This window comes from Paroedura picta, chromosome 4 (genome assembly GCF_049243985.1).
Source record: "Paroedura picta isolate Pp20150507F chromosome 4, Ppicta_v3.0, whole genome shotgun sequence".
NCBI lineage: Eukaryota > Metazoa > Chordata > Lepidosauria > Squamata > Gekkonidae > Paroedura > Paroedura picta.
In genome coordinates, this window is record NC_135372.1 from 37,183,618 (window position 1) to 37,210,852 (window position 27,235).

At 41.1% G+C, this 27,235-nt stretch overlaps 2 protein-coding genes across 4 annotated transcripts in view; one reads left to right on the forward strand and one right to left on the reverse strand.

Annotated features, from left to right (window-relative positions):
• Positions 1 to 27,235, reverse strand: part of RALGPS2 (Ral GEF with PH domain and SH3 binding motif 2) — a 133,146-nt gene that overhangs the window by 30,642 nt on the left and 75,269 nt on the right. For both annotated transcript variants that reach the window (XM_077332475.1, XM_077332476.1), the window contains exon 9: positions 747 to 884. In XM_077332475.1, the coding sequence (XP_077188590.1) occupies positions 747 to 884 (138 nt within the window). The remainder of the gene's footprint in view (positions 1 to 746; positions 885 to 27,235) is intronic.
• ANGPTL1 (angiopoietin like 1) lies at positions 5,816 to 26,912 on the forward strand. 2 transcript variants are annotated; one of them, XM_077332473.1, is made up of 6 exons: positions 5,816 to 6,124; positions 9,477 to 9,682; positions 14,543 to 15,376; positions 22,785 to 22,978; positions 24,675 to 24,945; positions 26,396 to 26,912. In XM_077332473.1, the coding sequence occupies exons 2-6, from the start codon at positions 9,613 to 9,615 to the stop codon at positions 26,581 to 26,583; spliced, it is 1,557 nt and encodes a 518-aa protein (XP_077188588.1). In that variant the 5' UTR covers positions 5,816 to 6,124; positions 9,477 to 9,612; the 3' UTR covers positions 26,584 to 26,912. The 2 variants fall into 2 exon arrangements, with proteins under 2 accessions (XP_077188588.1, XP_077188589.1); XM_077332474.1 differs by lacking the exon at positions 9,477 to 9,682 and having other exon boundaries at positions 5,821 to 6,124.

A 27,235-nucleotide genomic window follows, 5' to 3' on the forward strand; every position in this document is an offset into this window, starting at 1 on the left:
TCTCCCTCTAACACATTTCCCATAATACACCATAAGATAATTTTAAACAAATGTATGAACATAGATTAATGTATGACTGGCTAAAACAACAAATCATATAGTTAACTGTAGTCTCTATAGATTTCTGCAATATCAGATATTTCCCCCTAAAAGTTCTCCCTCCACAGCTGTCTATTTTTTGCTTCAGCAACAGTTCATTTTAGTATCATATTCTACAATGCTTAATTTTAAAGGATGCAGTTTTTTCAATTTTAATGCCAGTTACTAAAGGAAATATAAATGTTAACCATTTTTAAAAAACACAGGCTATTTCAAGTTTTATAACCTATGAGCCCAATGATTTCTTAGTAGCATTTTGCTTTTGCATGTCTTCCAGTTAGCTCATTAAATGGCAAAATACCCCTGCTTACATTTACTCCTCTAAGTTATGGCTGGGATCCACAAAAGTACTTTAGGCATACCCAAGAGCAGAGATATGTTTAGTGTATTTGAGCAGCAGACCCCTATTCCATTTAAGAAAATACTCTTGAAACTCATTTCGTTTTCAAAAATGGCCTGCTCATGTGGCATGAGATGGGGAACATCTGTGTGGTTCCTTAGATCCCGGCTTTTATCTTTCTCCTACCTCTCTCTCTCTCTTTTTAAAAGAAATGGCCCATATTCACTTTCGATTAACAAATAACTTGCTTGAACATAAAAATAGTTACCTACAATGGTATGGTGCAGAAGTACAATATAAAACTTACCATATTCACAAGACTGTTGTAAATCTGAAATTATTCTAAGTATGTTATTCATTAAGTTTGATCTCTGCTCATTTTCCAGAATACTTCCCGTGGATGGGTATGCTGAGTCAATATATGTCAAGTCTGAGAGATAAATACCTGAAGGTAAAAACAGAAAGATTCCTTCATCTAAGGCCCTGAAATAAAGAGTCATTCCAAAAACAGCTCACATATTGCAATGTAACACATTGATCTATTTTATACTAATTTAAAAATGCAGGAACTTTTAAAAATATACTGTCTAGAACTACTATTCAGAGAATTGTTGTACATTGCTTATTTGAAAATCATTTATTTAAAACAAAGTGTTTCACTTTTATATACAGTGTCAAGACCCTGTTCACATATTACCTGTTTACCTGTTCCCATGGTCTTGCCATGAATTGTGCCATGTTTATGTTACCTGTTTACCTGTTCCCATGGTCCCTTGCCTACCTTAACATGTTAGTATGCTTTCATTGCCCAATATCTTCCCACAGACCAGAGGCCCAAGGGGGTAGCAGGTCACTTTTCCCCAAAGTGTTTTTTATTGCTCTGACCATGTATGCACATAGGTTAGGAATGCTTTGTAGTGTCTAGGAATTTTGGGGTTATGGTTCTTTGAATCATTAATGCTATAACCCATTTTGAGAACTAAATGACAGAGGATTCAAACAGAATTCTTCAGTTCAAAGTGGCAATTCGGAGTGGCAACTAAGAACTAACAGCTGACTGGGAAAGAAGGCTAAGGGGGTGAGCAGATCAAGAAGGATCCCCAATCAAGCCTGAAGGAAATAGCTCCTAGAAAAGAGATTGATTCCTGTCTGGCCTGAAGGAAATAACCCCCAGAGAAGTTGGGTGATCCCTATTAAGTGGTTAAGAAAGGAAACTGAAACTGTGTTAAATTTTGGGCACCACAATTGAAGAAGGATGTAGACAAACTGGAACATGTCCAGATTAGGGCACTAAAGTGGTGAGGGGTTTGGAGACCAAGACATATGAAGAAAGGTTGAGAATAGGGTTGGTCACTTGGGTGCCTGAAGCGGCTGTTCGCTCCCAATGCACCCAGCGCTGGGGGAGGGGGAAGAGGTGCGGGTGCACCAGCGCGTGTGCACCCGCGCCTCCCCTGCCCCCCGCGCGGCGCTGGCTGTGTCAGGAGTGAACAGCTACTTGGGGTGCCAAAGCGACCAACCCCAGTTGAGAACTTGGTTTGTTTAGCCTGGAGAGAAGATGACTAAGAGGCGGTATGATAGCCATCTTCAAGTACTGGAAAGGCTGTCACATAGAGAACAGAGTTTCTTTCTGTTGCCCCAGGGAGTAGAACCAAAACAAATGGGATGAAATTAATTAAAAAGAATTTTCAGCTAAACATCTGGAAAAAGTTCCTGACAGAATGGTTCCTCAGTAGAACAGACTTCCTCGGAAGGCTCTCCTTCCTAATAGGTTTTTTAAGCAGAGGCTTCAATATCTGTCATACCAAGAAACTTAAACTTGTTTATGTAAGCAGACTGTCAAGAAATTTCTCTTAAGTTTTAAAGACCTGTCTGAATAACAGAAAGTTACTTGTGACAAATTAGCTGGTGTTTCATGTTTACACAGTGACCTCATTCCTGTCGCCTTCACCACATAAGTCCTATATCTGATTTCTACCTGACCATTTCCCCTCAAAATTAAATAAAGTGGTTTGTTATTTTTGAACTACCGGCAACCTCTCGTGTGCCATTATCAAACCAAGACATGAGAAGGATTTTAGTGTTTCCCTTCAGTTCTCTAGGCTGAGTCAGCTTGTACCAATATACATTCAAAAGACTGGGTGGGACAGCCAGAGAAAAACAATGAAGAAAAAGAAAAAGGGCTGCTCAGCGAACAACAAGATAAAGAAAAGCAGGCTCCTTGGCATGTGATTGGTAGGGAGTTTGGTTCTCCCACTCCAATATAAGTGGACAATTAATGTTCAACATGACAGAAAACTTGCTTTCATCTTTGGATGGTTTCAGTTTTAAGTTTCAAGTTAAGTCCCACCCCCCTTCCCAAGAGTTACATACCTCTACCTATTAGTGAAGTCAACCAGGTAATTACTGCCAAAATAATATGAATGCACCTTTTATAGTAGTATATGTAACATGAGTTACATTATAAACTCAATCCAGGCTGAGCTTCTACCCTTCTACTAACATCATTTAGTGTTAAATCAGGCAGAAACACACACCGCAGTCTCTAAAAATCGGCAGTGCTTGTGTAGAAATGTGCAATCCACTGTATCAAAATCCAGTTGTTGTTCCTCGAATACAAACTAATACAAACTAATACCTGATGGACATCATTTCCAGCAAAGCAGTGACACTTAATGGTCTTCCTTCAGCTATCACTTCCCCTTCTCTAACTTGCCTCCATCACTTTCCCCTACAACAGGGGTTCCAGGCTTGCATTTCCTTTGCTAGCAGAGGGCAACCTGAGCTGGGTAAAGGAAAGCACCCTTCTTAACCCTTCTGGTTAAGTACTCTCTTCCTGCCTACTCTACTGCCTTCTCTACTTGAAGTTATGTCATTCCAGCCCAGCCTTGGAGATATGAGATTTGAAATGGATGTGGGGTTTGTAGCACTGCCCATACATACAATATGTAGCTACACAACTAAAATGTCATGTAATTAAACACAGAATAAGCTTAAAACATCATTCTTTGTTAACATTTAATTGATACACTAAATGGTCAACGAGAACCATCAACTATACTGCAGTAAAATGATATAAACCTCAATTTTAAGGGTTTTCTTCTGACTGACACTGGGGGAGAAAATTAGTCATACAGAACTGAATCAAACGGAGCCTAATCTATCTGGGTGGCACTTACATCTCTGTTACACAGGAGGAGCATATGAGGAAGCTCAGTGTAAGGTGAAGGTGAGAAAATTATGTTCCTTTAGAAGAGCTCTGCTGATGGTATTTTGGATCCAACTTGTTGTACTTAAAAGTTTCTTTTAATTAGCAAAACTGAAAATACCTGTTGTGTTATGTTGCTATTTCTCTGAACTAAAAGATGCCACAGTAACAGGGAAGGCCCTCCCAAACTTAACATGCTTCTGATATATCTACTGATGACAATGAATCTGAATGAACAAGTAAGAGATCCTGCCTACCCAATATTCAAGTGCTGCTGTAAAACAATGGTCGATTCCGCACAGCGGCAGCCACACTGGGTTCGGCACCTGGTCCCCTGCTAAAACATGTCCCCCCCAGGGAATACAGCGGCGCTGGACAGGTTCCGCCACACAAGGGATGTGCGTGTGGTTTTGTTGCAGGATTTATATCTTGCAATTTTTTTTAAAGCCCTGGTTCGCCCCATGGTGAAGTGTGGTAAAGCCAACTGAGGCATTTTTTGCCCCCTTTGGTCCACCATAGGACAGGGAAGAACTGGGCCTGGAAGGTCCAGCTCTTCCCTGTCCATACTGGCCTGCTGCTGGACAGGCCCCATCACCCCCCATTTTAAAAAAGGGAATGTGAATTCTTCCGTGTTCCTTTCAGGTGGGGTAAACGAGGGCCCAATCTGGGGTAAGCCCGGTAGGGGGCCAACCCACCATCAGTGTCTTGTGGAAGTGGGGATTAGCCCCACTTCCATATGTGATCCCTCTCAGTCTTTCCCCTCCTGTGCGGAATCGCCCAATCAGATGTATGCCTGCTGGAAATGGGTCTTTCCATACTGACCTTTTGAGAACATTTTTTACCAAGGAATCAACATTATAGTAAAGTTTTTCCAAGATGCCCACCTCCAATACATGAATTTTCTGAAGTTCTTTCACTGAAGGCTCCCTGGGGGAGATGTTTCTTTAGACCTGACAGTGTTATTAGATAAACAATGTGCCATCAATGCTCATTACGTGATGGACAACAATGCTGCAACTGTATAATGCTCGCCTGACATGGAACCAAGAATGATTACCTTATGATATGTCAGTTGATGCCACTACCAAGAGTGCTAAAATAATTTTTTTAAACGTGGTCAAAGTAACTGAAGAAGTGATCTTGCCTTATCATACAAGGGTCCCTAGGATTAGTCAATGAGTCTTACCTTTACTGTTTGATGAATTTAATAAATATAATAGCAGTAGCTGTTATAAGATGGGAGGGGAAGAAATACATTAAGTGGTAGACACAATCCCTGATGCAGAGTTACTACAGACTTGCCTCGATCATATTAATGGTCTTAGACTGGAGAAATTGCATAGCACTGCACAAGTAAAAACCTAATTCTTCTTAGCAGAATTTGAAGTAAATGCTCAGAAGTCTGACTTTTAGCATTACTTCAGCAGAATCCTGGCTCCATATTATCAGCCTAGAAAGATGTTTAGCAAAGTATAAAACCTTCGAATAACTTGAGATGCCAAACACAGGAACACAGTATTTTATTGTCTTTGTAAGAAAAAACAAAACCTTCCACCTAAGTTGTCATATGGCAGATTTTGGCAAAGGTGGCAAGTTCTAGTCTTTAAAAGCTGAATTTCTCTTACAGAGTCTTGTCCTTGACACATTCCGATACTCAGGAAACACAAGAGTTAACATTACCTTACTTGCACAAACAGTTTCTTTATGACTATTACTGCTAGAACTGTTTCTCATTAAGTAAACTTAAATAATTGAATGTGACATTCTGTTCTGCATTCTTAGAGGCTATAAATGGTTCATTTTACTGTTGTATTTGACTGTCTGCTTTTTTCATTCTTGGCTATTCAAAACTTGAGCTAATCGTCCTCTAAGAATCTCCTCTCTAAACAAAGCCCACTGTTGCAACAACATGAAAGCCATCTTTAGGCAGTGCAATAAAATGTTTCTCAATTGCCTGAACTCTTATTAATTGTTTCCCCATCTGCCCTGTTCAACCAGCAAACAATCTCTCCTTGTTCATACTGCGCTTCTCCCCCTCCTCCCTCTCTTCTCTAAAGGTTGTGGATAGGAAATCCTTTGGAGAGGTTTTTTTCTTTAACTCTTTGGTGACATCATATGCGCGCTGTTTTAAGTCTAGCCATGCATTTGTTTAAAAAAAAAAAAGACACCACCCGCCCAAATGTGCTGTATATGGAAGTGAGGTCAGCTGTTGCTGGTTAGCACATTTCAGCATGCAAATGCCAGGCGAAGACAGCAGAGCAGCTACACAATCTCTCTGCCGGTTCTGGAGTAGGAGAAAAGTATGATAGGTGGCTCTCTTATCTTCCTAAACTCAATGGGGTGATACAAACTTGGACGCAAGTATGGCAAGACAACACAGCAGCTCTCTCTAGAGCTACAGACTACGAGCCAACAGTACCGTCTCTGGGAGGAAAACGCAACTGGATTTCTGCTCTGGGTTAGAAGAAAGCCATCACACGGTTAGTAATCCCATGTTTTCTTTATTGCCACTCTGCATGTTTTCTGCACATCTATCTGGCCGCTGTTCTTCCTTTGCTGTGCTAGTAAGGGAAGGGCAATTCATTAATGCATGTGGTTTGTATTTTGTTATTGCACCAAGTCATTATGGACTGCCCCCATTGCAGAAATTACAAGGGGCAATGTTAGGATGGAACCAGTTTGTGAACTGCTTTCACCATAGAGCAAAATGCTCAGATTATACCCCATAGCCTGCACACACACTTTGACCAAGAGAAAGTTTTTACAGGCAGACCATGAATATTAAAAAACAAACAAACTCAACATCTTCTTACTATGTTGGGGTGCTGGTATTCTTTAGAACCAATTATAACTTTAGCATAGCTCTACCAAAAGAAAAGGAAGGCTAATTCAAAGTCCATATTTTGCAAATTATTCTGCAAATCCCCAATTAAAGTATTAACTTGAATTTTCACTATTCGTAAACAAGCCCCTCTTTTGTCTACCACAGCAGACCGTGCAACAGCAGCACTTGTTCAAAGTTATACTTTAGATATGTATGCTTGGACTTTCCACTGCACGTTAATTTTTCTTTCACACAGCAGCTTAACTGTGTCAGGACACAACTGCTGCAAAGCAATGGCTTCTGTTGTCTAAAGAGACCACAAAAAGAATCACCAAACCAGTCTGAAGGAAAATAAAGTCACTCCACTACAGCTTTCCAGTTGTCTTAGGCAGTTAAGTATTCATTTGTGGCACAAGACTGCTTTGAAAGTACATACAAGGAGCTACAAACAACAGAAGTTTTCTTAGAAAAATCAAACACTGGCAAGAACCAGTGGCACGCTATGCAGAGGAGTGCCATGCTACAGGGAAAGTAGATACGTATATAATGTAACAAACAGGATTGGATTAAACAACTGGCTCGTTTAATTCTTACACTCATTCTGAGATGCAGCTCCCCCCAACACACATTCTCGCGGTTTTAAATTTGCATGTTGCAGATGCAACGGCTTATGGAACAACTGCTTAACAAGAAGTAGCAGTTCTTATGCTTATTAGGACATCTGCCTCTGCTTAACTATTCAGTCTTCCGCTGGTAACTTTCTTTTGCTTTCAAGCAAGGAGGGTTCCTATTGTTCACGCAGCTTTCAGCGGCAGCAAGAATGACAGAACAACAGCATTTTGTCATCCCTTCCATTCTATGCAAAGTGATTTCTGATCCTGAGCCAGTTACTGATCACTTTGCAAACTCTTAAGCCATTTTGGCTGGTTTTGATTAGTTGCTTGTACATTACGGTTATACTTTACAATGGGTCTTTTAGGAATGTTTCTTTCCTTGGCATGTAAAATATAGTCTTTGAGTTTCCAGTACTGGCTTGAAATGAAATTTTTTAAGAATACATGCTTTAAGAGGTTCAAATAAGTCTAAGGCAGGCCTTATTGTTACATGTTTGCAGCAACATGACAAAGGGCCTTCTCTGTCATGGCACTGAAACTGTGGAACTCCATCCCCAGAGAGATTTGCCTACCTCCATCATTGTCTTCCCCCAGCAAGGTGAAGACTGTTCTGTTTGGTTTGGCATCCTCCCCCTAACTCTTATGAGCCCTCCTCCTCCTTTGTGTTGATTGTTAAGTTGTGATGGTTTGGGATATCAAACACTGTTTTAATGTCTGAAATATTCTAATGTCTGCATGCTTGGTTGGAAAAATGGCACAGTAAATAAGCTTGTACAAGCACTTGAGCTCTTAGTAAAAATCAAACTTTCATCATTAGTTGTTTGGAAAGTGCTTTAATTGTCGCAGATATTTAAAGCCACCTGGCTCTTTTTAAACCTTTGGTAGGCAGTTCTTTTCTAAGATTATAAATTATATATTTTGCACCATATTGCATCAAAAAGTAAGACAAATGAATAACCATAAACTTTTAAAAAGGAGAAAAAAAAAGGAAATTATCCAGTTTATTGACAATCGGTCCCTGGACCCTTATGGCAGTGAGGTGGTACTTAGTTACTTGCTCAGTAATATGAGGGGAGAAGGTATAAAACTAAGTGCATAAAACTTGCATAAAAGAGAGCTAATTAAAGAGTCCCTCAACTCAATACAGAGCCTCTTGTGGCGCATAGTGGTAAGGCAGCAGACATGCAGTCTGAAGCTCTGCCCATGAGGCTGGGAGTTCAATCCCAGCAGCCAGCTCAAGGTTGACTCAGCCTTCCATCCTTGGAAGTACCCCTTGAGTACCCAGCTTGCTGGGGGGTAAACGGTAATGACTGGGGAAGGCACTGGCAAACCACCCCGTATTGAGTCTGCCATGAAAACGCTGGAGGGTGTCACCCCAAGGGTTAGACATGACTGGTGCTTGCACAGGGGATACCTTTATCTTTTACCTTTACCAACTCAATATAAAAATTGTCATGAAGCAAAACATGAGATAAAAATTCAGGAGCTTTAGCTGGGCAGAGGGTTTCCTGACGATGGGTTCTCAAGCCACCCATCAGACTGTCAATGGTTCAGAGACCTGCCATGCTATGAAAGATAAAGAATCCCAAGAAGAGGCTGTGTCAGAGCTGCCACTCATTTGCTAGACAGCGGCCATCGTACTGAAGGAAGCCCTGCTCATTTCAATGGGAAAATATCACACAATCACCATAATGCAGCAAGGCAAGCAAGCTATGTAAGACATTTTCTCTTAAGAAGCTACCCAGGCATGATTGGTAAACCCTTCAGCAGTTATTGAGGAAGCCGCATATGCAAGCACAGATATGGTAGGCGTGTACTAATTGACTGAGGATCAAAGCATTTTAGTATTCCGAAAGTAACACCAAGAATATTTTCCCACAATGGCAGAGAGCTGAAATGTACATGGGTTCAAAACTGATGTAGAATTTAATTCAGTACTGAATACTGGAGTTATTAGTTCAGTTAGCTGCAGAGGAAAGGACACGCAGTAATGGGTTTAAACTACAAGTACAACGATATAGGCTAGATATCGGGAAAATTTTTTTCACAGTCAGAGTAGTTCAGCAGTAGAATAAGCTGCCTAAGGAGGTGGCGAGCTCCCCCTCACTGGCAGTCTTCAAGCAAAGGTTGGATACACACTTTTCTTGGATGCTTTAGGATGCTTTGGGCTGATCCTGCGTTAAGCAGGAGGTTGGACTAGATGGCCTGTATGGACCCTTCCAACTCTATGATTCTATGATTCTATCATGCTACAAGGATAATGTCCAGGTATTCAGTGGAAGCACCTTTCACAAAGAAAAGACCGACCTAGCCTTATTCTCAGTCTCTGATGCCCTTTTCTAGTATATAAATTTGCCTCTTCACTTTAATTTCCTCTTTCCTACATTTCTGCAGCAGTCCCTCCATGCAGTGGGTTGGATCCAAAAGACCCTGATAGGCACAGATATTTTCTGCCTCCCCCTCCCTCTGCATTCCACTATGCTCCCCAAAACACTTCTGAGGAATTCTCAGGAAGAGTGCTTGATGCTCTATGGGGGACTACAGTGAGAAGAAAATCTCTCCTTCACACAGACCACCAAGGAGTGACTGGATCCAACCAAGTGAGATAAAAACATTTAAAATTAGATTTTGCTTTCAGTGATATCAAACCATGCATATTATACTCAGATTTAGGCAAGCTATGCAATCCACAAAACGTATTAATGATACAAAAATTTGGCAGGGATTGTTTCATTGTAAGGTGGCCAGAACACATGCCACATTCAATAGTACACTGAGAGATAAAAATTGGAAAAGTCTTTTGTACAGTTAAGTGAACAATACAGGAACACATTGCAGCATGGTATTCATTTTTGGTGTTTTGATATGAAAACTCAATTCAAATAGTAAAATGGTTTTGTGTATGACCTTTATGAGCTGCAATAGTTATATTTCATACATCTGCAGTACTATCCTACTCTCACAGCAACATGTATTGCACTGTCCTGTTTAACAATGTAGGGCAGATGTTATGATGCTCATGACTTTTTGGTTTGGCTGAATGGCTTCTTTTTTCCTAATTAAAGTTCTTCTAATTAGTAGAATCACAGAGTTGGAAGGGACCTACAGGATCATCTAGTCCAACCCCTTAAAGAGTGCAGGAAATTCACCACTATCTGCCCACCCACAGTGACCCCAAATTCCATGCCACCCCCCCCCCCAAAAAAAACCCCAGAATCTCAGGTTGATCTGGTCTAGAGGAAATTTACCTTCTGACCCTGAAGTGGTGATCAGCATTTCCCTGGGCATGTCAGAAAGGGCCACAAGAGCCAAGCAATAAAAGTAAATGGAAATCAGAAGAAAAAGCAAGCATTATTATTTGATTTATTTCCCGCTGCTCCAGGCAAGCTGTCTCGCGGCAGGTTACATAATAAAATCCGACAATAAATATCCCCATTAAAACTATATATAACACAGCGGTGAAAAAATTCTCCTTCCCCCTAGCCACTAACAGTTGTCTCTTGGTGCACCATGGGGGTACAAAGCTGATGATCCACCAATGGCGATGGACAGGTCAGGTGTTGCTCTCTTCTAGGGGGGCCCATAAGATCTTCCATACCCTGGCCTCAACCATAAATCTGGTGGAAGAGCTCTGTCTTGCAAGCCCTGTGGAATGCCGGAAGCTCCTGCAGGGCCCTCAGCTCTTCCTGGAGCTTGTTCCACCAGGTTGCAGCCAGGACTGAAAAAGCCCTGGTCCTGGTTGAGGCCAGGCGAACTTCCTGGGGACCAGGAATCACCAACAAGTTACTGCCCACAGGGAATAAAGCCCTGCGGCGGGGCATAGGGCAACAGGCGGTCCCTCAGATATGTGGGACCCAGACTGTGAAGGGCCTTAAAGGTCAAAACAAAAACCTTGACCCTGATCCGGGCTACAACTGGCAACCAATACAGCTGGCTCAGCACTGGCTAGTGACCGCATTTTACACCAGCTGCAATTTCCAGGTTAGGGACATGGGCAGGCCTGCATAGAGCGAGCCAATATAAAGTCTAATTTAGCGTCAATAATGAGTCCAGAAAATAAAAGCAATAGTACTTTTAACTTAAAATTTGACTTGTGGTGCCAGTGTACCTAAAGATCTCTTTTAATCTCAGGTGAACAGTGCTATGTCTACAGAACAGAGAATAGTAGAGAAATACATTAGATCAGGGGTAGTCAACTTGTGGTCCTCGAGATGTCCATGGACTACAACTCCCATGAGCCCCTGCCAGCAAATGCATTAGATGCTTTATTTATAAACTGTGGAGCTAATTCATACCCTGCAAATTCACTTCATGCCATAAAGGTTCAACAGTAGCTGACAGAGCACAAGGCAATAAATTTACTAATGCTACTGCGTTACAACATATCACTACTTGTTACTGTATCAGATGCAAGAAATAAATTTTAACTTAAATGAATTCAGGACAAAAAAAAACGCCTAACTGATTAGGAAGGTGCATGTTGATGAGGCTTAAAGTTAAGGTACTGAGTATGACAGTTCCTTGATACACAAGTATTTTGTTCTGCAAAGATAATTGAGTTTGTGGATCAAAACCTCCAGGCCAGCATCAGAGCAAGCACATTTGGCTGACCACCTGACAGGTTTGCCACCAAATGCCAGGCAAGACAAGTGGGTGAAGGCCACAGCATTAATGCTAAGTCAATAACAGAAAGAATGCAGGAGCCCATATAGCCAAGGAGACAGTATAACGCATTATGCATAGCAACAGGCGCCCTGGACCTCTGCCAGCGCATTGCAGTATGCTACACTGTTTATTGTGCCCCCCGGGGACACATTTCAGCAGCACTCTATGTTCCCATGGGGGACACATTTTGACAATGGACCAGCTCCACATCAAAATGCCTCCCCACATAGAATGCAGCTGCAGTTATTTTACAGGAAGGTGGGATTATGTGAGAACAAAATCCCACCTTCCTGCAAAATAGCAAAACAAAACCGCATTTGATCTCACAGCACTGTGAAATGCCATGGAATTGAGAGTGGGGCATTTTTGGTCCCTCTCAGCCACCATAATAGTGTCTTGTGTGCATGAGCTTGGCCAAGGGCAGCTACAACAAAAAAGAAATCAGTGTTCCCTTGCTGTGGGCTATTGGAGGCCCTAAAGCAGGCCAGGGCCAGGCTGGCAGCAATATCATACATAAGCGGGGATTAGCCCCGCTGCCATGCTGCCACCAGCCCAGCCTTTCCTCCCTGGGCATAATCGTTCTATGAATGAAACTGAAGAAGTCCGGTCTGACTCACAAAAATTTATGCTGGATTAAACTTGATTAGTTTTAAAGGTGCTACTTGATTTTGTTTCACATACCACAGACTAACTGGCTACCCTTTTGAAATTATCACCTCCTCTGAAGTCAACAAGGCTATTGTTTTCCATTGGAAGCCTTCATTTACGTGTGCCCAAGCAATTAGGAAATTCTACTGCCGACACCACATTGGAAAGTGAAATCCTATTCCTACCAAAACAAACAAATAAACACCCTGCCTTTCAAACTTACCCCATCTTTTTTCCTTTTTGTGGGCCAAAATGAAGATCCTAAATTTTTATTATTAGACAGAAGTTGGGAAATAACAAATTAGCACTGTGGCTCAATGTAGCTTAGTCTCAGAATGGTAGCTGTTTTTTTTTTTTTTGGGGGGGGGGGGAGAATTGGTGCAGAAGGCTTGGCCTGAATTCCCTCATAAATATTTATGGTGTGATTCTATGTGTAAGGGATTAGAATGATTACGATGTTACACATAACGCACTGTGGGAGAAATCAGAACTTCCAGCTTCTCTCTCATGTTGCTTTGCGTTCAAGTAATTAAATGGAAGCTAGCTAGCACCAGTATTACAATCAACAAAACGTCAACAAAAATGTAGCCCGTTTCTTCTTCCACACATCTGTACTTCACATGCAGGAGTTTCTTCAGCATGATGAAAGCATATACAGGAAACCATGTGAATAATGTGACTCGATGGATGAAATATAACCATGAAGGTATTTCCTATGTACTCTCCACAGGGGGGCAGACACATTTGCCCACATTATGGATGGAATCCTATGAGTTTAGGATAAAGCATGGATGTCCTGTTGTAAGTGGACAACAAAATAGCAAGCTACATTTCCTGACAGGGACATAACATTCATTCAGGGAGAGTGAAAACATATAGATACTCCTCTTTGGTCACGCTATCATAGCCTCTGATCCAATCAACATGTGCATCTGTGAGTATTGGGATGGGGGAGAGACACCTCAGATATGTATTTCCAGATTAAATTTGGTGTTGGATGCAGCAAGTCTTTCATCCTTGACAATGATTCATCACGAGTTTTCTTAAGAGGAATTTTGAATTTGTACTCTAAATTCTGATAGGCCCATTATAGGAGCTCCCCAGCAAAAGGGAAACATAAGGGGTATAAGGATTCAACCCTTTGTCTTGCATTTACTATGAGCAGATGCTGGGGTAAGGAAGGGAAAAACTTGATACATCTCTCAGGGAGAAGATATACTCATATATTGGGAGTATATCTAACTAGCAGGGAGGAAACCTTACACACACATAAAACATCTGTTCTATTAAGCTTGAATTGAAGCCAACTTTCCCAATATTTAAATGACATATAATGCTCTCCAAGTGGGGGCAACAAAAAGATTTACCAAAGTTCATAGGATTTGGGATGAAGTTCCTAACACTGGCACATAGTTCTGCAACCCAAAGTGTTGGGGAGGAGTAACAACCAGTGTTACAAGAGTCATCGCACAAATCTAATGGTGGGAAAAATGAATGGCAGGAGAGGGGGATGGGATAGTCTGTAGGCCATCTATCATTCCAAAAGTCAAACTGTGTCTTTTGTTGGAATAGCCTTGCATCCTGAAAACAAATAAATGCTTTGAGCAAAGAAGACAATTAATACACACAGCATAAGCATGCCATTGTGCTTTCATATTTATGAACCTGTGAGTGCCCTGAAGAAAAGATGTAGGAAGACAGGGTCAAAGACAATGAGCACAGTAGGAAATATCTTGTCCAAGATCCAAATGAAGGGAAGTCTACTAAATTGAGAAGGGAATTGTCCTTTAATCAGACCCACCTAACTAGAATTATACCAGAGATGTAACTATCATTGATATTAAGGAGCTAGTGGTAAAATCTGGAAAATTTATTTTCAAGAAAAGCCCACTTCTGGACCACGTTCTACAGGGTTCTAACTGCCCAGCACCTTTTAATTTAGTTACTGACTTTTTATTTTATGATCCACAGCTATAAAGTGCCACTTTTCTCCATTATCCATAGTCAAAATTTGGAGTAACTACAGCCAACACAGTGTGGTTTAAAATTTGGTTCTGGCATTTTCTTTAGTGTAAGATAAAACGTTGGCATCTTAGCTTTATTCTATTTTTGACTATTTTGATGGTATCCCCCCCCCTTTCCTTCAGCTCACTTGAAGATGAAGAAACTCCTATGGACATGTGGTTTGCTGTTGTTATTGTTAGCATCCAATGGACATTGCACAGAACAATCTAAAGTCAAAAACTCTCTGAGACGCCACCCACGTTCTACAGAAGGGGGAGATGAACCAAGGAAGTGTGGCTACACGTTTATTGTCCCCGAACAAAAAATAACTGGACCGATTTGTGTCAACACAAAAGGACCAGGACCAGAGAATAAAAAAGATGACATAACAAGGATGGACATTGAGAATCTGAAAGATGTGTTGTCCAAGCAAAAGCGGGAGATAGATCTGCTGCAGCTAGTGGTAGACGTGGATGGGAACATTGTAAACGAAGTAAAGCTGCTGAGAAAAGAAAGCCGTAACATGAATTCCCGAGTCACACAGCTGTACATGCAGCTTCTGCATGAGATAATCCGCAAACGGGACAATTCACTTGAGCTCTCCCAACTGGAAAACAAAATCCTCAATGCCACGACGGAAATGCTGAAGATGACAACAAAGTATAGAGAACTTGAAATAAAATATGCGGCGCTAACTGATCTTGTTAATAATCAATCGGTTGTCATCTCTTTATTGGAAGAGCAATGCCTGCGGATATTTTCACGGCAGGATACGCATGGTTCTCCACCGTTAGTTCAGGTGGTCCCTCAGCACATTCCTAACAGTCAGCACTACACCCCAGGACTCTTGGGAAGCAATGAAATACAGAGAGATCCAGGCTATCCTAGAGACAGAGATGTGAGGCCACCTCCGGATCCCGCTACTTCTCCCACTAAAAGTCCATTCAGGATCCCACCACTGACTTTAATCAATGAAGGTAAGACATTTGCCATGGTCTGTACAGGTCTCGTTTTTTAAATTTGAAAATCTCCATTAGGTATCGAGAAGCAACTGCTGGAGGAGGCACAATAGTTGGGACTGTGGTGTTTGGGAAGAGGGCTCCAATTATCCCACCCCAATCGTTTTTGTTGCTTTAAGCGGCACCCTCTGCCGAGGTTGGGACTAACTCCAGCAGGGAAAAACAGGCCCAAAAAGGCTTTTGGTTTCCCAGTGGAGCCAGAAGTGCGGGGGGGGGGGAGGGGAACAGTTGGAGGAATGGTGTATGTCTGTGTGTGTGTGGGTAGGTAGGTAGTTAAAACTTTTTTTTCCTGCTCAGCATGGTCTGAGCATATATTTACTACTTTCTGCCCCTTAGCCATTCTTTGAGGCTGTCAGGACAATCTGCGTATCAGGGGTAGTCAACCTGTGGTCATCCAGATGTTCATGGACTACAATTCATGAATGTCCATGAACATCTGGAGGACCACAGGTTGACTACCCCTGCTGTATATAATTATATACGGTGCTGTATATCATTCAAATGCATCTCAATCATTAGGAATCGTCACTGAGTATCCTGAATTTCTCAAACAATAAAACAAGTGCTAGTCAAATGTGAAAGCAACACATTCAAAATTTTACCCCAAATGCCTTGTTGAACAAACTTCAAAAATAACAGGCATGGAACTGATAGGGAACTAAATAAACTATATTTTACCTAGTTAATGGAACTGATATAAGTCATTCACCTTTGCCTGCTTTACCCTTTCTAGCAGCTCAAACCAGCCACTTTCCAATATAGACCTCAGTCTAGGGTAGTCTTTTTCAAACTTTGAACCATGAAAGAACCCCTAAAATAAATTTTCAGGCTTTGAGGACCCCTAGAAGTGATGTCAGCTGGCCACGTCTCCCTGCCACTCCCCCTGGAAGTGACATGTCAAAAGAAGCAACATCACCACCCACACCCTTTGCCCTCCTTTTGTTTCCTCTGCCGCCTTTAACTACTGCTACGGCAGCTACACCTCATTTAGGACAGAAAGAAGGGCAGAAGCTGAAAAGACAGCCTGGACCCTAGTCTATACCACTCCACAACCAACTCCCCTCCTTTGATTTTTACACCCATGGCATAGCCACCAAGCCCTCTGGGCAGAAGCAGCCAGTTCCCTAGCTTGCAGTGAAGTCCATTAAGGCAGGAGGGGAAAGGCCATAGACACCCTCCAGAACTCCCGTGGACCCCCAAGGACTCTGTGGTCCCCTGGTTGGGAATCCCTGTTTCAAGCCATTTCCTCACATTAAATGCCTGGCAGCTTGAGCAAGGATACCTTTATGATGCTGTGGCTATGAAGACTCTGCAACTGAACCTAATAAGTTCTGCTCAGTGCATACAATACAATTGTATCCTTGTTTATTACCCTGCACTCATGCAAAAATTATATTTTCTAAAAGTCAGCAATGAATTGTGTAGCAAATAAATTTTAGCTATCTGGGGAGACAAGGAATATTCTTTAACGGACATACATTAACTATGGGGTCAGCTGGCAGTAATTCCAAAAGTAAGAGAATTGGAAATTGAGTTTAATGTAAGGGTTATTGTTTCCCGCATTTCTTGTAAGTTCCTAGTTACTTAAAAATAGTTTTATGAGGAAAAATGGGTCAAAAGTGTTTTAGCAATCTACTCAGCAAGCCAATTAAAAAAAAAGTTCATAAGGACACATCAAGATGTCTTATACAGTCAGTTATTGGTCTGACTGGTAGCAGCACCCAAAGCTCCCAAGGCAGAGGTCCCTCACATCACCCACTACTTCATCCTTTTAACATGAGATTTATTTATTTTCATATTTATAGCCTACTCCTCTTGATCCAGCCATTTCAGGGCGGGTTTCCATAAGTAAACAATAACACTAACTGATAAAACCATATATACATTTAAAATTCCATAAAATATAATCAAATTTAGTTAAACTAGCAGCTCGCTATTATTCAGTTGATATATGCAGAGTTGATTGTCTGATGAACCCCTCCCACAAAGGGGGAGGGCTACGGGGGGGGGAGATGCTGAACCAGCAGGGGAGGCCCATGTGATGGTCAGATCTTCCGTGTGTGCTGGCCTCAACATAAGCCTAACAGAAAAGTCAGGGGTTGAACCTGGGCCCCTCTGCGTGCAAAATAGATGCTCTACAACAGGGGTAGTCAGCCTGAGGTCCTCCAGATGTTCATGGACTACAATTCCCATGAGCCCCTGCCAGGAAATGCTTGCATGGGCTCGTGGGAATTGTAGTCCATGAATATCTGGAAGACCACAGGTTGACTACCCCTGCTCTACAACAATGCCACAGCCCCTTCCCCTTTATTAAAAAGTGCGAAAGAGAGAATATTGTTCTGATGTTACATGCCAGCTCCATTCATATAGTTTTGGTTCTTCAATTTACCAGCAGCCATGAAAAACAACCTGGGGGCTGTAGGTCTTTCAAAAGGTCCCATAAGTATTAAGATTACAATGCATCAGAAATATATTTAAAGGTCTTTAATGACCTCTACAGCCTGCACTTGTCTGTTATTTGTGAAACAATTTCTTGCAAGTCAGGACTGTTACGTTGAAAAATGTGTTGCTTTGCTTTTTGTTGCAGCTGAATAATCTGACAAGAATCCAAAAAGAGAAGGAACACGATATATTCAAAACAATGTGAACAAACAGCTACTGATACAAAGACGCTATTTTAGTAGAGGTCTCGAGAAACAGCAAGTGGCAGTGCAAATATAGAGTAAGAAGATGTCATGGGAACTTAATCACAGATGCCACAAAGGGAACGGAGCTAACTGTTAAAATTATGTTTAGACACACAACAACAATTCATATTTTACATACTCTCTATAGCAAACACCAGCGAGCTCTAGTATATGAGGCTTCTGCCTGAAATTTCAATTGGCTTCAAGAAAATCATAGCCAGACATGCTAAAGATGCTAGTCCCCAGGTGGGATCTGGGAATCCCCCAGGAATTATAGCTCATCTCCAGGAGACAGTGATCAGTTCCCTTGGAGAAAATGGTTACTTTGGAGGGTGGACTTCATAGCATTATACTCCACTGCGGTCCCATCTCACCCGCTCCCAGCTCTACCAGTCTCCAGGATTTCCTAACCCAGAGCTGGCAACCCTAAGATAGACAGTTCCTAAATATAACAGACTTAATAATGTAGTCATACCCTGACAGATATGGCTCAGACTAGCCCAATCTCATCAGATTTTGGAAGTTAAGTAGGATCATGTCCTGGTAAGTACTTGTATGGAAGACCACTAAGAAAGTCCAGGGCAGGCTTTATCAACCAAGGTTTCGTGAAAGCCTGGGGTTTCTTGAGGGCTCTGGAAAGGTTTCCTGAATGGGTGGGAATTAATTAGTTTTCAATATATATATATTTTAAAAAATTGACCTGCATAGGTAAAACCATAGTAACATTATTAAGTTAACAATCAAGTCACTTAACATCAACTAAGGATTTCTGTGCTCTACTGCAGGGGTAGTCAACCTATGGTCCTCCAGATGTCCATGGACTACAATTACCATGAGTCCCTACCAGCATTTGCTGGCAGGGGCTCATGGGAATTGTAGTCCATGGACATCTGGAGGACCACAGGTTGACTACGCCTGCTCTACTGACAATATAACAAAACTCTGCCACTGTGTAAGAAATAGAATTATCTTTACCTGCAAGTAAGATGTTAACTAACAGATCATCAGTATAGCTTAGCCTTTTTCAACTTTTTGACCATGAAGGAGTCCCTGCAATAATTTTTTCAGACTTTGAGGAGCCCCAGAAGCGATGCCCTCTTTTGCTTTCTCTCCCCTCTCTGCCTCACATAGGCCAGAAAGAAGAGCAAGGGCTGAGAAGACAGCCTGGTCCCACCCATATCACGCCACTGTAGAGCTCCTATGGACCGCCTTCAGAGTTCCTGTGGACCCATGACTGGGAATCTCTGGTATAGTTAGAGAACCATATAACAAAGGTGAAATTAGGCTACTTCTAACATTCTGGTTAAGTCACAATGCAGAAGAATATGAGTAATCGATTCAATTGCACCCAAAATGCAAAAAATGGTAAAATATACTTCAATTTGTTAAGCATTTATTGGGCGATATGAGCACAGATGGTCATGTCAACCTGCTCCACCTCCCAAAATAGGCAATGATGGGCCTGGAGGGGGTGAGAAGGGGAGGGGCCATCATATGCTTCCCAACCATATTCTACACTATCATACCACTTCTGGGGTTTCTCGAAGCCTGAAGAATGTTTGAGGGGTTTCTCAACAATAAAAAAGTTGAGAAAGGCTGGTCCAGGGTAACTACACAGAGGCCAGCAATGGCAAACTACCTCTAAACGTCTCTTGCCTCAAAAACTTCACTATAAATTGGCAGGGAAGGGAAAATGCAATATACAACATCCTTTTAAAGCTAGACATTAAATATCAGACATATTATATATATTAAGCTGCTTTGCAAAATGAAATGCTCTTTTGAAAACTGACTAGAAACATAATCTGAAACACATATCACTCTCCCAATTAATTTAATTGAACTTTAAAAGCTCAGATTAAAACAACTAACTAGGATAATTTTAGTTATATTTCACTTTTGTTGCAGATTTGCAGATTGCTTAAATCAATCAATATCAATAACATTTGTCTAAAAAAATTATATGCATTTACATAAGGTATAAGACACCTTTATAAGGTCACCATTTACCCAGGCATCCCAATTTGAAACCTGTTATCAGTTCATTTTAAAGAGTCAATCCAGGTGTTCTTCTTGGGAGTAGTTTATAGTATTTTATATTATTGATAAAACATCAGTTAGCAGAGGAATCTACAGAGTACAAGACAATTAAGAGGTAAGATAATGTTTATTATGTCTTAGGAGGCAGCTGCAGATCCAGGGGACAGCAAATAAGAAAGGGCAGAGTCACTGCAGGAAGCATGAGATCTTTGGAAATCTGAGGGTCATGAAGGCAGGAAATTCATATGTAAAGATATTTAGGGATATGACAGCAGAGAGATGATGGGCAAAGAAGCAGAGGGCTTTGAAGATTAGGGTGAGGAATTTGAACTGAATCTAGGAATGGACAGAAATATAGGATAGCAGTTTCAGGAGGGCTGTCACTTAGTGAGAATTACAAGGAATTTTGACAGCTGACTGCAAGAGAGAAGTGGGAAAAAATGACACTTCTAGACTTTCCCCAGTGAAGTTTATTCCCATGGCTGCAGGACTCATGTACAATAATAGCCATGAGGGCCAGGAAACAGTAGTGATAGGGGGATGAAATCCCCCCCCCTTTCTGCCTTTTCCATGAACCTACTTGTATTCATCCATGGTTCCTCTATATATTTGTGAGCCTAGGGGGGTGGAACACGTCCGGCTGTCCAAGTTGCAATAGGGACCTGTTCATATTCCCCAAACCAAGTTTAAATTTTTGTCATAAAATAATGCCCTCAGAAAAGAGAACTAGAGAGGCAACTTCAATGGAATGTCCCATAAAATAGTCTTACAAGCTTTCCTACAAAATAAGCAATGATGGTACCCTCCAGACCTGGTCCAACAGATGACTTCATACAATCAGTACAATGACTAAGAAGTCTTTGATTGAGCTAAGCAGGAAAGCACAGCTAGATAAGATAGTATAACATAAATCAGACCAAGTAAACTCAATTAGAACAAAAATTCCTATTAAAAGATTCAGTCCTTTAGATGTGTGGGCCCCCAGTCACAAAGGGCTTTAAGAGCAAGAACCTGCACCTTGAACTGAAGCTGAAAGCAAGTAATTAGCCAGCAACATTGTTTTAGAGCTGTTGACATCACTCAACATGTTCACTGCTACATTCTTCATTAATCAAAGGTTCAAAATCTTATTTAAAGGAAGTCCCAAACAGAGAGGATTACAGTAGTCCAGTATGGACTGGCACACCTAGGTCATATGCCCAAATGGAACATATACATGCAAACCAAATTTAACTGAGACAATACTAAGAAAGTTAAATTATCAGTCAGACAATAGGAGATTGGAGAAAGGACCCCCCCCCACACACACACAGTGTGCAACACTACTGTGCCACTTCTTCTCATTAATTCAGAGCACGTATGCAGTTATATATTTATGAGGACTACCACGATTTCAAAGGAAGGGGCTGGGTTTAATGAATGGTAGGCCAACGTTACTGGGAGTTGGGTACAAAACCAACCAACCCTCTAAACCCCATAGTAACTCCAGATGACCCTTTGGTCTATAGAAGTGGTCTGTTAACAAATTCTCCCCCTTCAATTCCAAGATAAGAGGAACATATGCTAAGTACAGAAATGTGATATTGCTAGAATTAGTGAAATAAATTCTGTATTCATGCATCCCTGCCATCTTTTTCCCTATCTTAGAAATTAGAAATTTCCATTCATCAGATTCTGGATTTAGTCCTTGCTAGTTAATCCCAGGATCTGGGATGCCTGTTGCAAAACAATTCCTTCTGAGACATTAGACAGCCATTGTTGGAGAAGTAGGACCAAGTGCTTGACTCAGTATAAAACAAATTTCTTGTATTCATCAAAGAAATTTCTTCCTCATGCCATTAGCCACTAAACTATGCCAGCTCACTATCCGTTTCCTCTTTACCCCAATCACTTGATGGCTATGTATTTATAAGTTTCCCAATGTTTGGTTTATTGTTGTTAAAACTTAAGCTACTCTTTGCTGAAAGGCAACAGTAGCATTAAAAATTTATATTTTATTGTGCAATGTCATAGCAATGCAAGAAGCAGTCCTGCAAGGAAATGTCAAGGCTCCATGCCCTGTTTGGTAGATCTTCAGGGTAATTCAGGCTTTCTCAAGCAGAGTTTGATGAAAGTCTGGGGTTTCTTGACAGCCCTGGAAGGATATCCCAAATAAGTGGGAGTGAATTAATTTTTAATATATTTTATACATTTGTTGAACAATTATTGAGTGGTATGACCATATATCAAGTGAGATGACCCACCTCCCCTCCCAAAATGGCCAATGGCCTGGAGAGGGTGGGACGGGAAGAGGCCCTGGGTGGGCATGTACACAGCTATGCTTCGCAACCATATTCTGAATGATCATGCCACTTCTGGGGTTTCTCAAAGCCTGAAGAATGTTTCAGGGGTTTCTCAATGGTAAAAAAGTTGCGAAAGTTTGGGGTAATCTGTTGGCCAACATGTGAAACTGGATGCTGAATTAAAAGGACCACTGGGTCTGATCTAGCAGGGCACTTTTTATGTTCTTATAATAGTCAAGTTCTTGATTGACAAGTTCTAAAGCATCAACAATTTAACCAAGATACGTTATTTGCTAATACAAGTAATATCACAAGTCTTTTTATTTTCAAAAAATGAAATTTCCCCCCTTCCAAAAGGTCCGTTTAAAGATTGTCAACAAGCCAAACAAGCTGGCTATTCCAGCAGTGGGATTTATATGATCAAGCCTGAAAACAGCAATGGACCAATGCAGTTATGGTGTGAGAACAGCCTTGATCCTGGAGGTTGGACAGTTATCCAGAAAAGAACAGATGGTTCTGTGAACTTCTTCACAAACTGGGACAATTACAAGGTAGATGATGTTGTTTTTTAATTTAAATCTAGGGGAGAACAAACTATGGTGTGGGGTGCACACTCAAAACTGATATAGCCCCTGCTGAAATAGACCATAACTAAAGGAATGTCTGTAGGGAGCTGTTCAACTATCAGCTTGTAACATTTGTCTATGAAGGTATTGTGTTTTGTACATTAAGGTAAAGGTATCCCCTGTGCAAGCATCAAGTCATGTCTGACCCTTGGGGTGACGCCCTCTAGCGTTTTCATGGCAGACTCAATATGGGGTGGTTTGCCAGTGCCTTCCCCAGTCATTACCGTTTACCCCCCAGCAAGCTGGGTACTCATTTTACCGACCTTGGAAGGATGGAAGGCTGAGTCAACCTTGAGCCAGATGCTGGGATTGAACTCCCATTTTTGTACATTACTTATTCTAATATCTTGTTCTATTCAAACATCACGTCACATCAGGATAACAATTTTAAAATTATCTGAAGGCCTGAAAATGTATTGTACTATTCTCTTACTGAGATTACGTACTCTTGATCATGAATTCCCTGCCAATGAAGGATGCATAGTTGGGAAATTTAACCCAGTGAGCTGCATTCTATGACGCACAAGCAGAATGGTATGACAGATACCAACCCCCGGAGACCTCCTAACAGTTGATATTGGAGGTTGTGGGCCCTCGTGAATAAAACACACACACAAATTCTGGGAGGCTACACTGAATAGGAACTGGGTAGGGACCATAGCTTTTTGTTAATGTGGGTCCCATGACCACCAGCGCCCATATTTTAGAGATCTCAGCTCAGAGAAGCAAGAAGTACCTGCTTAATAGTGCATCCTATTGTGCATTCAATAGTGCATTGAAAAGCTTAAATTAGGGTTGTGCGATTTGGCCACCAAAGCAGCCGTTCCCGCCTGTTGCAGTCAGCACCAGTGCCTCCCCCACCCACCCACGGCGCCAGCTGCGGCGGGCGGGAACAACCGCTTTGGTGGCCGCATCACACAAGCCTAGCTTAAATGAATCCTTGCACTTTGTAGAATACAAACACGAGTATCTTGACACTGGGTAGATGCTCTCAGAATGTGTAGGGGAGAAATAGATGAACATCATGTCTACCTTTGCCCTCCCCCCCAATCAGTGATAGTACTCAAAGGTAAAATATTAAGTTTATTCCAAGAGCTTGCTTATTTATTTAATTTTTAGGCTGCCCTAAAAGTGTAAAGAATATATACAATACATCTTAACTGTAGATATAGAATCATAGCATAGGAAGGGACCTCCAGAGTAATCTAGTCCAATGCACTGCACAATGCAGGAACCCACAACTTACCTGCCCACTCAAAGTGACCCCAATTTCATGCCCAAGTGATCCCTTCACCAAAAATGTCCAGAATCCCGCCTGGCCTGGAGGAAATTCACCTACCAACCGCAGTGGCAATCAACAATTCCCTGGGTATGCAAGGGCCAGCCACGAGAGACAAACAGTGGCACATCCCTCCCTGCCCACCCACTCACAATCTGCCTAAGTTCATACGATAAACTGCTTTCTATCTATTTTTCTATTCTGGTTTTTAATTTGGGAGGGGGGTCAAATGTAGGAGAGTTTGGGCTAGATGACTCTGGAGGATCCTCCCAACTATTCCAAATATTCTATGATTCTATCAAATGAAAAGCAATCTAATCAAAGTATTGTTTGTTTTGACAGAAAGGATTTGGAAATGTTGCTGGAGAATACTGGCTGGGACTGGAAAATATTTTTTTGCTTAGCAATCAGGACAATTATAGACTTCTAATTGAACTAGAAGACTGGTCTAATAAAAAAGTGTATGCAGAATACAGCAGTTTTCGATTGGAGCCAGAAAGTGAATACTATAGGTTGCGTCTGGGCACTTACCAGGGGAATGCTGGTGACTCCATGATATGGCACAATGGAAAACAGTTTACAACACTGGATCGAGACCGAGACATGTACACAGGTAAGAAATATTATCCTTCACTAAGAAAACTGCTCTGAGAATTCACTGACGGAATAGTTCTGAGTATGAGAAAGAAAGAAAGAAAGAAAGAAAGAAAGAAAGAAAGAAAGAAAGAAAGAAAGAAAGAAAGAAAGAAAGAAAGAAAGAAAGAAAGAAAGAAAGAAAGAAAGAAAGAAACCCAATATCTCATAACTATTTAGTAAGAGTAATCTAGACATACATATACAAATTAACATCATGTAGGATGACCCGAATTACTTACCATTAACATGTTACTTTGGTCCATGGTAAAGCCACATCAGTTTCACCTGATTCTTTTTTTTTAATGGACCAAAGACAGAGTGACTAACTTGAAGACTATACTTGATTAGAGCCCCATTATTAAAATATGGGTGACATAACTGAATTCCTCCTAGTCTACTCTTTGACCAGCAGTCCAAGATTGTGAGGGAAGAATGTTGCCTATTGGGAATAGGATAAAAGCACCCCTTAAGCCTATATGACCACGCCTATTGAGGTGAATAAAGGCCCAGGAGAGTTCTCAGCAAAAATTGTGTGAAAATAGCAGCAGTGCCCTACCATACAGCCTGATTATGAGACCAGCTGGCAACTTCAATGTGTTACCCTAATCTATTTACTCAAGGTGGATTTAAACAGCCTGAACAATAGGGTGGAAAGCATTAAACAAGGATTCACATTCATCAAAAGTAGATCCGGAAAATCTTTCACAAATCCCAAGTGAAAATGAGGAACGGAAAGAGGGTGTCCTACAGACACCTCACCGGAATGACCTCTTGCCTTTTAAGGGTGTTAGATAAAAGACCATTCCAAACCTACATGTAGAATTTTTTTCCATTAATGCAAATATGAAAAGTAATAAGACCATAACTTTTGGACTACCTGAAGAATGTTCACCACACTGCCTCACAGACCATGACCGTCAAAGGTTAACTGGAAGTCAACAGTGGCTTCAAGCACTACTTAATAAGGTAGAAGGCGTGGGCCTCCAGATCTACAAGTCCAACAACAGACAGTTCCACTTCAAAAAACCAAGACCTTCTTGACTAAAGAGTCACAGTGAAAAAACAGGTCGAGAAATACAAACATAAATAAATAAATAAAATTTGTTGCAAGGATAAAACAGGAGAAGAGAATGATGCAAGCCACTTTGGATCTCTAATGAGGAGAAAAGGCTGGGTACAAGTAAATAAATAACTAAAAAGTGGTCCTCCTGAAAAGGCCGAAGACTGGGGGGGGGGGGGGATTCTACCATCAGAAAACAAACTGTCCTGCATCCAGAGTCTGAGGAGGAATAGTCGTGTGCTCCATAATACGCCACCAAAAAGACAAAGATGAAAAATATTTTGTATGATTTTCTTCTGTTTCAGAATCTGAAGATTGCATGCCTAATCTGTGATATTGCAGTTAATGTTCTGTTTTTTCCTTATAGGTAACTGTGCCCACTTTCACAAAGGAGGTTGGTGGTACAATGCTTGTGCCCATTCTAATCTCAACGGAGTGTGGTATAGAGGAGGACATTACAGAAGCAAGCACCAAGATGGGATTTTTTGGGCTGAGTACAGAGGAGGATCATACTCACTAAAAGCAGTTCAGATGATGATCAGACCCATTGACTGAGAAACTCAAAACAAAACAAAAAAATCCTTGTTCTTGAATTGTTTTGCACAGTTTAACCTTACAAAAAGCAGGGCCTACGAGATATTCTTTTAAATATGTGATATCCCATGTGTTAATTATACAAGTTCTTACGGCTCATAAAGGAAGGAGGAAGGTACATTTAAATCGGTTCATATAAAATGTACGGGCTTTAACATCAGCAATACAACCTACATGTTTTATAGGCAACAATGAAAGTTACGGATGTAGAATGGCTGAACTCCGAAACTTGTATGTGAAACTGTTTCTGTGTGTTCGTGTACAGATAAATAGTTTTAAATCTATGAAAATGAATTTAAGTTTTTATTTCAAATGAAATATGAAATATTTCCAATGAAATATAGACGCACAATCGCAACAGACAACGAACTGGAGAGAAAATCTAGTTTTGCAAACATTTTTCATCAAATAAAGAATTATTTCAACCCAGTTACTATTGGTTACTGTTACACTGTCTAGCAGGATACAAGATGTAAATCCAGCAACTAGGGTGGGGATAGAGGATCGTGCCTATATCTTAATTCTAAATAAATTATTTACAAAGTGCTTTTCACAAGTAAATGTGATACATTCTCGAGTAATGGGCTTCAATTAAACTATGGCATTAGTATAA

Bases quoted from the DNA above. Each gene is read 5' to 3' on its own strand.
- ANGPTL1 (XM_077332473.1), top strand. From the start codon at position 9,613: ATGGGGGACTACAGTGAGAAGAAAATCTCTCCTTCACACAGACCACCA. The intron at 9,683-14,542 runs GTGAGATAAAAA...CCTTTCCTTCAG, and splicing joins GAGTGACTGGATCCAACCAA to CTCACTTGAAGATGAAGAAA. The intron at 15,377-22,784 runs GTAAGACATTTG...CCCTTCCAAAAG, and splicing joins ACTGACTTTAATCAATGAAG to GTCCGTTTAAAGATTGTCAA.